At 41.7% G+C, this 13,989-nt stretch overlaps 1 protein-coding gene across 4 annotated transcripts in view; it reads left to right on the top strand.

Annotated features, from left to right (window-relative positions):
• The window catches only part of TLE4 (TLE family member 4, transcriptional corepressor), a 326,912-nt gene that overhangs the window by 164,360 nt on the left and 148,563 nt on the right, over positions 1-13,989 (top strand). For 2 of the 4 annotated variants that reach the window (XM_030193713.1, XM_030193715.1), the window contains 2 exons: positions 12,280-12,484; positions 12,801-12,817. In XM_030193713.1, the coding sequence (XP_030049573.1) occupies positions 12,280-12,484; positions 12,801-12,817 (222 nt within the window). The remainder of the gene's footprint in view (positions 1-12,279; positions 12,485-12,800; positions 12,818-13,989) is intronic. The other 2 variants (XM_030193716.1, XM_030193714.1) reach the window with 1 other exon arrangement.

Genomic DNA, 13,989 nt, shown 5'->3' with positions numbered 1-13,989 from the left:
TTGATCAAAAGCAGAGGTAAGAGAGGTGGTAGTTGGGCGGAAGCTTGGGTAGATTATATGAGAGGTGTTTAGGTGTGTTTGGGTGAATTGGGGGAAGAGTTGTATCATTGATGGAGACTTTTGTAAGCTTTGTTAAAGAGATGCGTTTTCAAAGCTTTGCGGAAGCTGGTTAGATTGTTCGGATAAGATACCACTAGAGCAATTTCAAAAGTTGAAGGTATCTCATTCAACAGTCATGCAATCACATGCTCAATAGTTCTCAGTCATGGGCACGCTCTTGGTGATTTTAGGGCTACAGATATGTGAGTGAATAAGACCATCATAAAGACATTTGTCATCATCTTTCGGGAGAATTTTGCTATCAGATCAAGATTTATTACTCCAGTGAAGAGATCCAGTAACACTATACACAGAAGACCATTCAATGCTGGACTTCAATCGCATCAGCCAACTCAGAAGCTGAAGCCAAGAATATAAAAATTGGCTCACTTTCTGCCACAAATACAAGCAGTGGACAACTGAGCGATGGGAACATGTTTTGTTTCAAATGAAAGTATGTTCACTTAACTTCTGTAGTTTTTTTATACATGTGAGGAGACATCAAACCAGAGATGCAACCCTCCCCAAGTATGTTATACTCACTGTGAAGCAACCATCAAATGTCATGGTTTGGAGTGCAGTCTTGGGGACTGGTCATTCAAGACTATGGATTATGCTTAAGAATACAGCAATCAATGGAACAGTTTGTTTGAATGTACGGAAAGGAAAAACTTCCAAATTTCATTCACATTCACAGCATTACCCATTGTCAACAGAATGGTGCACCATGCCACGGAATGAAAGCTGTGAAGGCATGGCTGGCTCAGGAACAAGTAACTATTGGAACCCTGGACAGGAATCGTTGAAATTGTATGGACAGTGATGAAACAGAAGTTGACAATCCATCTGAAGCAGAGCTGATACAATGGATCAAAGTTGTTTGGACCCAGGAAATAACACTAGTTTCTGTAGAAAATTGAAATCCATGCCCAGATACAATTAGACAACCATTGAGAACCATTGAGAACAAAGGATATCACAGTGAGTATAACATACTTGTGGAGTGGAGGAGTGGCCTAGTGGTTAGGGTGGTGGACGTTGGTCCTGGGGAACTGAGGAACTGAGTTCGATTCCCACCTCAGGCACAGGCAGCTCCTTGTGACTCTGGGCAAGTCACTTAACCCTCCATTGCCCCATGTAAGCCGCATTGAGCCTGCCATGAGTGGGAAAGCGCGGGGTACAAATGTAACAAAAAAATAATACAGTCAGCAGAAAACGTTCTGTAGACAATCAAGAAAGCAGCATATATGATTTAAAAGCTTTGTTTTGTGTACCTGTCTTTGAATATGTTCATACAAAAAAAAAAAAAAAAAAGCAGTTGTTGCTGTTTTGGCATGGCTGTCTATTGCATAAAGGTAGATGCAATGTTTTCTCCTGCAATTTTATTATAACTGTTTTCCATATCGCAGACAGGAAAATCTTAATAAAATGACTGCCTAACAGGCTACTAAGATCAACCAACCAGTTTTCGAAGGACAAGCATGCCCGTACTTTCTGTTTGAAAACTACATTATAGAAATTACACATACACATTTACACCTGCTCTTTGATATGCATACATTTTCTGATTTATTTAATGCTTTTTTTTCTATAACTTATGTGACAGTCCCAATTTTGCCCCTTCCTTTTGTATAGCATAGAATATATGCATGTAAATGTATCCTGCTGCAGTGTAGGTGTTCCTGGGGAAGAAGAGGGGAGAGCATTTAAAATGAAAAATCACATACAGTACAACGCTGATTATCTGGATTATCATCGGCAGAGGGTGGTCCATATAATCATAAATCTGGATGATTGGACAAACCTATGAAATATTAAAATTGCTCACTAGAAGGATATAGCACCATCTGGAACTGGATAGAAAGAAGGCCCCGCAAAGCTCTATTGAGTTACGCATGCCTCATATTGACACGCTTGCACGTAAATGTGACCACGCATGGCATACAGGCACTTGCAATACAGTGGAGCTTCGTGGGGGCTTCTTTCTATCCACCTCTGGACGGTTTCGCATCCTTCTGGTGAGCAATTTTAATTTTTCAACCATCTGTGGGAAGTGTGTGTGTGTGGGGGGGGGGGGGGGGGGGTTAATGCCTGTCCAGATAATTGGACATCCAGTTAATCAGCATTTGGATAATTGATGTTGTACCGTACTTGTATTGTAGGTATAGAACATTGGGCTGTTTGGCTTAAGCATTTTATACATGCTATATTTCAAGACTACAGTAACTTGCAGGCAAGACTGTTTCTTCAAGGAGTAATTTGCACACTTAAAGGGTCAGGTTGTTCCCCCCCCCCCCCCCCCCCTCCTTCTTTGGTCCACTCTTCCCTTGAGCATGTAAGTTTACTAGTTTAAACCCTTGCTGAATGGACTGAGAGGCATTATCAAGAGACAAGCATCAATGTCATGTCTTCCCCTTGTACCTTGGGGTCTATTGCTAAGTCACTTTTTGCCATGCTTGGCTCGTTTTGTCTTTTAGGGCCCTGTTCCCTTATCCGCGCTGGAGGCACGTTAGTGCTTTTAGCACGAGCTAGCCAATATTACTATGGGGGCTACACAGCGCAAGCTTATTTTGTGCACGTGCTAAAATCGCTAGCACACCTTTGTAAACAGGGCCCTTAATGGCTTCATACTGCTGATCTCTTCAACCAGGAATGGAAGCTGTAGTTTGTGCTAGTTTTATTTCTTAGGTGATGGTTCTCACGCCAAAATTTGCACTTAAAGTAAATAAAAAAGGCAACGGACCTTACAGTGCATTAAAATGTTGCATTCCATGCTTTCATTGAAGTTGCAAAGCCGTGGCCTTCAGTGCAGACATCACAATATGACCTCCCTGACGTCTTCAGTGTGATGTAAAATGCCATACGTAACGTTTTTTTTCCTTTCTTTCTGTTTTTAGAACCCAGTGGCTTCAAAAGTAACATTTTAGAAAGAAAATATTTCTTTATAGGGAACAATTGTACAGTTTGTATCTTTGTAAATTTAATTGTGCACTATATTATCTTTCCTCCCCTTCCCCCACTTCCCATTCGAACCCAACACAAGTTTATATGCTGTATTCATGTTTTTCTCTTGCACTTTCTGCATATCTTGATTGCTTTCTTTTCATACTGTGCTAGTATTTCTTCTGGTGCCGATAATTAAATTTATCTTTACTCAGTGGCCCTTGTTGGTACAACTTTACTATATTGTTTCATAGTAACATAGTAGATGACAGCAGATAAAGGCCTGTACGGTCCATCCATTCTGCCCTGACTACTTTTAGGGACGCTGATTTTGACAGCAGTGAATAACATCATAAACTTTGACTTCAGCTCTTTCCTTGGAAATTTGGTTTTAAACAATAAGTCCATTAGAAATTCATTTTTATTAATATTTTTGGGGACATCAGAATATTTTAGATTATAAGTCTTATTGGTGACTCTATAGCAATATCCAGTACCCACTCCCCTCCTTCCCCCCCACCCCCAATAGACCTTTACAAGAAGACTAATAAATTGCACTCAACATCCATCCTGCTTTCCTTGACCCCTCCCCCTTATCCCATCATAATATATATATATTGGTAAGGGAAATGCAGGTACTTCACTGTGTGTTGCATAAAAGGTAGGTGCAAATCATTAAGACTTTCTCCTGTTTGTTTTAAATCTACCATATTCTAGCTTCATCTTGTGTCCCCTGGTTTTGTTGTTGTTTGAAAGTGTAAACAAATGCTTCACATCTGTCCGCTCTATTCCGCTCATTATCTTGTAGACTTCTATCTTATCACCCCTCAGCCACCTTTTCTCCAAGCTGAAGAGCCCTAACCTCAGCCTTTCCTCATAGGGAAGTTGTTCCATTCCCTTTATCATTTTCGTCGCCCTTCTCTACACCTTCTCTAATTCCTTTATATCTTTTTTGAGATGCGACGACCAGAATTGGACACAGTATTCTAGGTGCAGTCGCACCATGGAGTGATACAACGGCATTATAACGTCCTCGTGTTTGTTTTCCATCCGTTTCCTAATAATACTCAACATTCTGTGTGCTTTCTTAGCCGCCGCAGCACACTGAGCAGAAGTTTTTAACGTCTTATCCACGATGACTCCCAGATCCCTTTCTAGGTCTGTGACTCCTAACGCGGAACCTTGCATGACATAGCTGTAGTTCGGGTTCCTTTTACCCACATGCATCACTTTGCACTTGTCAACATTGAACTTCATCTGCCACTTGCACGCCCAATCTCCCAGTCTCGCGAGGTCCTCCTGTAATCTTTCACACTCCTCCTGCGACTTGACGACCCTGAATAGTTTTGTGTCATCTGCGAATTTAATTACCTCACTAGTTACTCCCATATCTAGGTCATTTATAAATATGTTAAAAAGCAGCGGGACCCCACTAACTACCCTTCTCCACTGAGAATACTGACCATTCAGTCCTACTCTCTGCTTCCTATCTTTCAACCAGTTCTTAATCCATAGTAATACCCTACCTCTGATCCCATGACTCTCCAGTTTCCTCTGGAGTCTTTCATGAGACACTGTCAAACGCCTTTTGAAAATGTAGTTTAGAGGCTTAGTCAGAACCACATGTTGGACAGAGGGTCATTTTATAAAACTTATGTGTAAAGCCCATATTGCATGAAGAGGAGAGCAGGCTCAATGCGGCAGGCAATGGAGGGTTAAGTGACTTGCCCAGAGTCACAAGGAGCTGCTTGTGCTGGGAATCGAACTCAGTTCCTCAGTTACCCAGGACCAAAGTCCACCACCCTAACCACCTTAGAGAAATTGGAAATTGTGTTATTTAGACAGGTTGAAAGCTCATGAATTGTCCTGATTGGATTTTATTATTGAATATTGTGATTCATAGGAATAATGTAATCCAGAGTGAACTTTTGTAGCCATTCTGTGGAATATGAGAGATTTGTATTGTATTGTTCCTGTGTGATAAATGCATAACTTACAGTATTCTGTAAGTGGTGCACTTAAATGTGCACTCTACCCATGCTTTAACTAAGTATCACCTATGTGTACACCCACCTGAAAGTTATGCACCAATGGAGATGTGCGCATATTTTTAGAATAGGACTTAGCTAACCCATTAGCATGTACGCACGTCTGTGTATATGCTAGTATTCTAATGATTTATGTACTTAGGTGGCACCTTGTAGGCAGCCAAGTTGTAGAATCACCCCAAAAATGTCAACAGAGGTGGAAAGAAAGTTATTTCCAGTTTAGTGACAGAAATTTGTTCCCTGCAAGTACGCATTTTGGATCATCAAATTATGCACAATCCTAGAGGAAATATGTTAGTTCTTTAGTTTTGTGGTTTCCATTTGTAATTAACTCTATAGTGAGTCTCCTTTCACTATACTGTATATTCATTCAGCTTAAACCCAGTATTTCATTACCAGAGAGAAGACCTGATTGTTAAACCAAATTGTTCTTTTTAATGCAGTTGATCACAAAAGCAAGGAAAAACACACACTTACATTAAGATGTGCTGGAATAAGAGTTCTGTCGTTACAGATTGTTTCTGTGACCAGCCCTTCTGGCACACACACAGAGTGGGGTCTGGGTTGAGGACAGCTATATACACTGCTGGTAATGTTTAAATACTTAAAGGTAAAAAATTATCATGAATTTCTAAGGCCGCGAAAATCAAACAGTAGGATTACTGCCTCAGCATGGAGGGATTCAGGTGTCTCAACACACAGCTGCCTTCCTTCTCTTTGAGAATTTAACAGCCAGGCAGACATGTATTCGATGGGATGGGGGGGGGGGGGGATCTGCCCCTCCCAGCATACATAGAGCAGCCAAGCAAACCAGAATGGTTCCATAAGGCACTGAGAATAAAGCTCAGGTATTCAAAAGCCAGTCACCTAAGGACTAGTCTCCAGGTAGTTTAATACTCATTTAGATTGTAAGCTCTTTGAGCAGGGACTTTCTTCTATGTTTGTGCAGCGCTGCGTACACTTTGTAGCGCTATATAAATGCTAAATAGTAGTAGTAGTATATATATAGATAATGTATCTGTTATACACAAACGGCAAAATCTGCTCACATACAATAGGGTAGAACACATTTCATGTTCTAATTCCTAGTAACTTAGGAGTCAATATTTATTTTGCTGACTGCCATCAGCGTTACGCCTGGAAATTCAGTGTCTGACCATGTCCGGGCTTTGGCATTAAATATATGAGTTAGCAGAGCTGGCTAAAACATACCTAGTTAAGTGCGATATTCAGCACTTAACTGACTGTGGTTTACCGCATAAAGATAGGACTGACTTTTATTTGGTTCAGTTTCTTCAGTTACCTTGGCTGGCTAAGTTCTGACATCTGGTTTTGAGAGACCAGTTAGCCCCAAACAAGTGATTTAACTAGCCATGACCTGTTTTCTGACTGGTTAAATTGCAATATTGACCTCTTATTTTCTATTTAGCAAGAGTCTACCTGCATAATTGAGGCCAAGGACTCTGCTGGCTTGTAGTTTCTGTGTAGAGATTGGTAGCAAACCAGCTTCCTTTGTTTTTCCAATGGAAGTTGTATTGGTGTTCTGCAGTCCATTGTAATAAGTACATAAGCATTGCCATACTGGTACAGACCGAAGGTCTGTCAAGCCCAGTATCCTGTTCCAACGGTGGCCTATCCAGGTCACAAGTATCTGGTAGGATCACAAATAAATAAGTGGATTTGAGGAACATCTACCACTTAATCCCATGAAAAAGTGATAGATGTTCATCAAGTCCACCTTAATAACAGTTTATGGACTTTTCTTCCAGGACATTTTCCAAACCTTTTTTTTAACTTTGCTATTGTAAAAGCTTTTACCACATTCTTTGGCAGTGAATTCTAGTGCGTAATTATACACTGGAGTGAAGAAATATTTTCTCCAATTTCTTTTACATGTACTAATTAGTAACTTCATTTTGTGCCCCCTAGCCCTTGTAGTTTTGAAAATAGTTGAACTCCCCCACCCCCACGCTGGCATGATTTAATGCAGGATCACTTACAACATGGTCAAGGCTGGACCACCCACTTAAAAAAATAGATATTACATTGGATTCTTACAACAAATTACTTTCGTATGCATTATTCTTTATGTATCTTATACTGTTTATTCTAAGCCACTTTGAACTCAAACTTGTTTGGGATAATGTGGAATATAAATGTCACAAAAATAAATATATTGTGATCAGATATCTTGGATACCAGTGTGCTATGAGGTTTGCAGTATATTTGCAGTGCGCTTTTTATTTATTTATTTATTTTTAAGGTAGAGTTGTAGCTGTTGGCAGTTAGTATAATCTTGGGTATTTGCAGTGTACTGTATTACATTTGTGTTTTATAGTTTTTCTCGTTTATTAATTTGATTTACCATCTCTCTTGAGCACAAGTCGATGCAGTTTTACATACAATTGTACAACCCTAACATTTATATATTTATTTTAGTGGTGATTTTTAAGGGGAAAACAACCTAGTTTCCTCTTCACTCTATGAAGTTTAAGGGCACAGTATAGTTGCTGGACTGGAGTTGCAAGCAGTGGCGTAGCCACAGGTGGGCCTGGGTGGGCCAGGGCCCACCTACTTAGGGCTTAGGCCCACCCAACAGTAGCACAAGTTTAGCGGTAGCTGGTGGAGATCACAAGCTCCGCCAGCTGAAGACTTCTGCCTAATGGTAACAAAAACGCTACTCTCAATGATACTGGAATCTGCGCATGCTCAGTTTTCAACGCATGCATTTGCAGACTGCCAAGGTGGAAGAAGCGTTTTCCTGCCAGCTTAGATATTTTTGTGATGGGGGGGGGGGGGGGGGGGGGGAGACCATTTGGGGCCCACCCATTTCTTGCCCAGGCCCGCCCACAATCTGTTGTCTGGCTACGTCCCTGTTGCAAGATTTATTTTGAGGTTCTTTTCACGTCCTCATGCTTAGTGCTGTTCTTTGTCTGCTGTCCTGTATTGACGTTGGCATTCCTTTCTGCCTGTATTGGGCTGTAAGCAGTTGTGCTATACCAATACTAAAAGTGTGATAGTAAGTCCTCAAAAAATATAGAACCAAGACTTAATTTCCTGAGAGTATGCTGTATTACAGTGCCCAGGAGGCATCAAAAACCTAAATCCATAGCCATAAGTGACAAAAGCAACTAGAATACACTTGCACAGAATGTTTGTCATGGTAATTTGCTATATGATTAGACATTGTGTGCAAGAGATTTGGGTGTCCATGTACTTACCAGTGTGTTAATACTGAGCATGGTGATGAGCATCATCTACTGGTTTAACTGCTGGAGTTGGGCTGAGTTTTAACTTTTTCATTTATTCAGTTTCTCAAAATTTACAACAGAAATCAAAATTTGGAAAGAAACAGAGCAAACAGAGAAATAATTACACATTTTTCAGAAACCAATAACAAAAGGTAATAATACCTTGCTCTCAAAGCCCACAAAATGGGGGGGGGGGGGGGGGGGGAGGGCTGAGCAACTAAAGGAAAGTTAAAATAAAAAGTACAGATCTATCAAGTCGATCTGCATTGAATTTTAATGCCTCATATTTATTTATTTATTGCATTTGTATCCCACCTTATCCCACCTCTTTGCAGGCTCAAAGTAATGATATTCAAAATGCAGCAACATTACAGTGATTGCATTGAAAGATAGCATGGCCTTGGTAATGCAGGCCGAGCTCTGCATGTGAGGTTTTCCCTGCACAGTCCTTTCTCCTTACCCCTACACTGGAGCAGTCAAGTCTTTGGCCACTGTTCTGACCCGACAAGACTGCCCATGACCTTGCTGGTAGGTGTTCCATGGACACTTGCAAGCAGGACGGAATTGGTTCTTTCCCGCAGGCTTTGTGGGCAAAGAGAAAATTGTGCCATGGACAATTTGGGGATAATTTGTAAAGGATTTTCTGCATGTATATAAAAAGGTTTTTAGTTTTTCCAGGAAGTATATGCAGTGATGAGAAGGTGTGTACTTTTCAGCCACTCATGCGTAGGCATGTTCTGGGACGGAGTTAGCAGACGAGGCATTAATGTCCACAGCTTCGTTCTAGGTGCAATTTCTTCCACTTTGCTCCTGGTATTTTATAGAGAAACATAGCCATCTAAATATAGGCACCTTCTTTACACATGGTATTTACACATAGGCCGTACAATAAAGAGAGGGCGCAAAGTACAAACAAAAGTCCTAAGAGCAAAACAGAAAAGTACCAGGATCCTTCAAAAAAAGGGGAAAAAAACCTTTAATCATGTGTTTAGAGGAACATATCTTTGAATGGACCCGACACGGTCCGTGTTTCAGCGCTGAGCACCTGCGTGGGGTCGCAAAATGTAGCAGAGTACATACGGCTGTATTATAACAATACGTTTGATGGAAGCAATATGCTGCACCGCCGTGCTGTCCCGTTATGAGAAAATATCATATAGATGCCAAGACTTCGCATAAGATCAAGCGGAGAGATAAGCTCATAAATAAACTCCTCTGGTCACGAAGTCAGTAAAGCAAAACTTTGTGACTAGAAGAGTTTGTTTATGAGAGCATCTTTCCGCTTGATCTTATGCGAAGTCTTGGCATCTATATGGTATTTTCTCTTAACGGAACAGCATGGTGGCGCAGCATATTGCTTCCATCAAACGTACTGATTGTTATAATAAAGCCGTACGTACTCTGCTACATTTTGCGACCCCTGACGCAGGTGCTCAGCGCCGAAACACGGACCGTGTCGGGTCCATTCAAAGATATGTTCCTATTTACACATAGGCAGCATTTTCTAAAATTACCTCCTTTGATTCAAACACTCAAGCATAGGAAGCTGGCTGTTCCAATAACGTGCAGGTAGTTAATCTTTTGTACATAGCATTAGTCAACCACACCTATTAAGGCTGTTATCTTACATTTTCCTTCAATTTTTTTTTTTTTTTTGTGTGTGTGTTTGGCTCAATTTTGTATGCACAAACCAATTGGTGTCTTCCTTCCCCCCCCCCCCCCCCCCCCCCATTCACCTGCAGCATCAAACAGTCTTGTCCTCTCCTCTTCTCTCCCCCTTGTCCCTACAAGCATGGTTAGTACAACACCAAGCTGGCTGCAGCTTTGGTTCAGGTCAAGCACTCTGCTTCTAACGTCCTCAAGGGCTTTTCTCTTTGTGTTGCCAGTGCACTGGTAAAAATGACTTTAAGCTCTTGTCAGCGCAGTTACTGGTGCATGCATCACAGTCCCAGTCAAATAAACCTGTCACAACACCGAGTCAGCAGCCAGCGAAGAGTACAAGGGCAGGCCTCCAGCTTTCCATTCGAGCAGCACTAAACGTGCACAGAGTGCCCAATTATTTCAGCATTATTGAGCAAGCCTACAGGAGGACCCAGGCCTTGCTACATTAGATTTTCTTTAGTAATTTGCTCAAGTACCGCTGAGGACACTTAAAGGGCTTAAAACGGTGGCTGCAACCAGTTTCCTTTTCTGGGCTGTTAATTCAGGTTTTCTCTTTCAAATTAACTCTAGCCACATGCTGCGCAATAGTGCTGGGAGAACTGTTTAACACTAATTTTCTCAATTTTCAGCCTTTTCTTATAATATAACTGCTTTCAGACCTAGTCACTAATGTGTGTCGATGAGAAATGCATGTATGCATTAACCCTGCGCATGTCCTTTAAGATAAACATAACATAGCTAGGTTCGGTCTACGGAGTTGGTTCGACTGCAGATAATGGCTTGTGTTCTTCTCTCTGGGTGTTTTTGATTCTGACCTAATACTGAACCCAAGAATGAGCAGCGCCCCTGAATGTCCTTTCTACCCTTGAGCTGCTTTATTACAAAGGGGATTGTCTGTCATTTGCTTCATGCTGCTGTCGCACCAGGATGTTGAAACCTGGTTACACTCTGCTGACAGTTGTCCTGAGATCCGACCTTGACTTCTTGTGATGGCTGCCAAATCCCCATACCTAATTTGTGATTCTCGCGGTGATTCTTGGGTACGAGCTATTTACCATGCCTACCTTTTTGCATTCTCTTCCCTTTGTTGCTATAATCTATCTTCTCTCCATTTTGTGTTAAATCTGTCAGGAAAGCAGAGGGAAACAAATTAGGTTTGAGGAGGGGAAGGGATACAGTGCTTTTGTGAGGGGTGGGCAAGCAGAATATTAATGTAGGGAGTACCACACTACCCTTTTGAATCCACAAGCCTACAACGGAAGGGTTGTGCTAACACGGGGTGAACAACCACAGTCCTCGAGTGCCCACAACCCATTGGGTTTTCAAGATTTCCACAACGAATATGTATGAGATGCATATACTGCTTTCATTGTATGCAAATCAATCTCGTGCATATTCATTGTGGAAATCTTGAAAATCCAGCTGGGTTGTGGCCCTCGGACTGTGGTTGCCCATCCCTGGTGTGGAGTAGCCGCCTAGTGGTTAGTGCAGCAGACTTTGATCCTGGGGAACTGGGTTTGATTCCCGCTGCAGCTCCTTGTGGGCAAGTCACTTAACCGTCACTTAACCCTCCATTGCCAGGTACAAATAAGTACCTGTATATAATATGTAAACTGCTTTGAATGTAGTTGCAAAAACCACAGAAAGGTGATATACCAAGTCTATTTCCCTTTCCCTTTCTCTGTGCTACATGCTCTTCAGCCCATGTTCTGGGGTGGTAAATTAGTAGGACAGTCCCAATTAGCTGGATTTATTTTCTTAATTTATTGATGACAAAATTATTCTAATTGGTTTTTATTCTGTATTCAGGCCTGTGAGCAGAGAAATTGCTAAATATATATTTAGTGAAAAGCATCTGTGAATATTTATATTTGTATTACTGTATGCAGCCTACATGTCTTGATGATGATCCTGAGTAATACCTAGATTTTCCAGTCCAACGGACAATTGGCCGTCTCCCACAATTTTTGTGTACACAAATCCCTGTCCCCCTACTCACATTGTTTTTATGAAAATAATCACCAGTAAATCGAAGTTTTAGGGCTGCCTGGCATCAACCCAATTTAGGCTGTCATGCTTGCTGAAAATATCACAGAAAAAGGAAACTTAAACAACTCCCATTAAAGAATGAAGACAACACTTTCATGTTGCTAATGATCCTTGCCAGCAGTGAGCAGAAAGCAGTTTTACAAATGATGATCTTATTTGTGGGTGATGTGGTTTTGTTTTCACACCCTGGTTGGGAGCAGCTCAATATCTGTTTAAATTTCTCACAGCAGCAGCAACTCCAGGCGCAGCATTTATCTCATGGACATGGTCTCCCCGTGCCTCTCACTCCACACCCGTCCGGCCTGCAGCCTCCGGCCATCCCCCCCATTGGCAGCAGTGCAGGCCTTCTGGCCCTTTCCAGTGCACTGAGCGGACAGTCCCACCTGTCAATCAAAGATGAGAAGAAGCATCATGACAGTGATCACCAAAGAGGTGAGAAATGCTCAACTCTATACAACTTTTTGTACACTTCTGTTTCATTTTTCTTATAAGAAAAAGACAATGCATGTGTGTGTGTGTGTGTGTTTTTTGTTTTGTTTTGCTTTGCTTTGCTTTTTATTTGTTTTGTTTCAGAAACAAAACAAATAAAAAATATTGGGCTGGGTGACTGGCCAAGTCAAAATCAGTTTAGTCCTGTATGTTCATTGCTGTACACAACACCTAACATTATAGAAACTAACTGTTTTTCTGTTCTATTTATTGCATCCTCTGCATTCTCTGCCCGAATTTGCCACCAACCCACATGCAGACAGAGACTCCATCAAGGTAGGATGTTGGAAGAATTACTTAAGAGGGATTTCATTGCTTTTTGTATGTGTTAATTAATGTATCAGTGGACCTGTTCCAGTGTGATTATCTTGTAAGGTATTGTCAGCAGTGTTACAGATTGTGGTACCAGATTTGGTAACTGTCCACATGGGTGACTTGTTCACTCAGTTGTGTGTATTGGAATATGTTGGTGGACCTGGAAGTTAGGAAAGGAAGCTTACCGTGTGTGGGCTGTTTCAGATTGAATTTAGGTTTCTCTGGTGGTACCTTAATATGCAGTTATATCATTTTTGGTTAAAGCTTTGTAGCAAACTGATAAAGTCCCTTAAGAGTGTACTGAATTTCTGTTTCAGCACTGAAACTGACCCGAAATCTGGGTTTGGGTTTTGGCTGAAAATGCTTGTGCATTTTCAGCAGAAACCAAAACAGTATCCCTGCTCCCACCCTTTAGGCCCTCCTCAGGCCTAGCTTCTAAAAGCCCTGGTGGTCTAGTGACCTCTTTGGCGCAGGAGCATCCCGATTTTATTCCTGCCCCCGCTGGCTGCATTGTAAAAATGTCAGCTACAACTTCCTGCAACTGCTGCGGGAGGTCAGGCCACCGCTGCAGTTTTGGAATCAGCATTGGCAGGGGCAAGAGAAATTCCCAGTTGCTCCTGTTCATGCCATTTCTAATCTCAGAATAGCGGTTGCAGCCTCCCATGGCAGTCTTAGCCGCCATTTTTACAACGCAGCCAGCGTGGAAGCAGGAGCTACTCGGGGTGCTTATGCTCCAAAGAGGTCACTACACTATCAGGGCTTTTAGAAGGTAACCTGGGGAGGGCATATGGGTGGGGGAGGGTAGAGCTGTGGGTGTGGGTTTTCCGTTGAGGTGGAGGCTAGTTCATGGGGGACAGGATTGCTGCGTGGGGGGTGGGGCTATAGTTTGCATTCCGGGTGGCGAATTTAGATCGCGGATTTGGTTTTGGACAGAACCAAAACCACTAGTTGGATGGCCTGTAAAGTCCTTGTCAGGAGATTAACCTTGCTCAATTCAAATAATTTCTATAGTGTGTTGTTGCTGTTAAAATTAGATGTATGTATGTTTTTGTTTTTTTTTTTTTTGCCATTTACATTTAGGTGTTCCGACAGCTGTGTTTCTTTTTAATAAGGCTTCTGGTTTCCTGTGACAA

Source organism: Microcaecilia unicolor, chromosome 2, assembly GCF_901765095.1.
Source record: "Microcaecilia unicolor chromosome 2, aMicUni1.1, whole genome shotgun sequence".
NCBI classification, from domain to species: Eukaryota; Metazoa; Chordata; class Amphibia; order Gymnophiona; family Siphonopidae; genus Microcaecilia; species Microcaecilia unicolor.
This window is presented reverse-complemented; position numbering and strand designations above follow the sequence as displayed.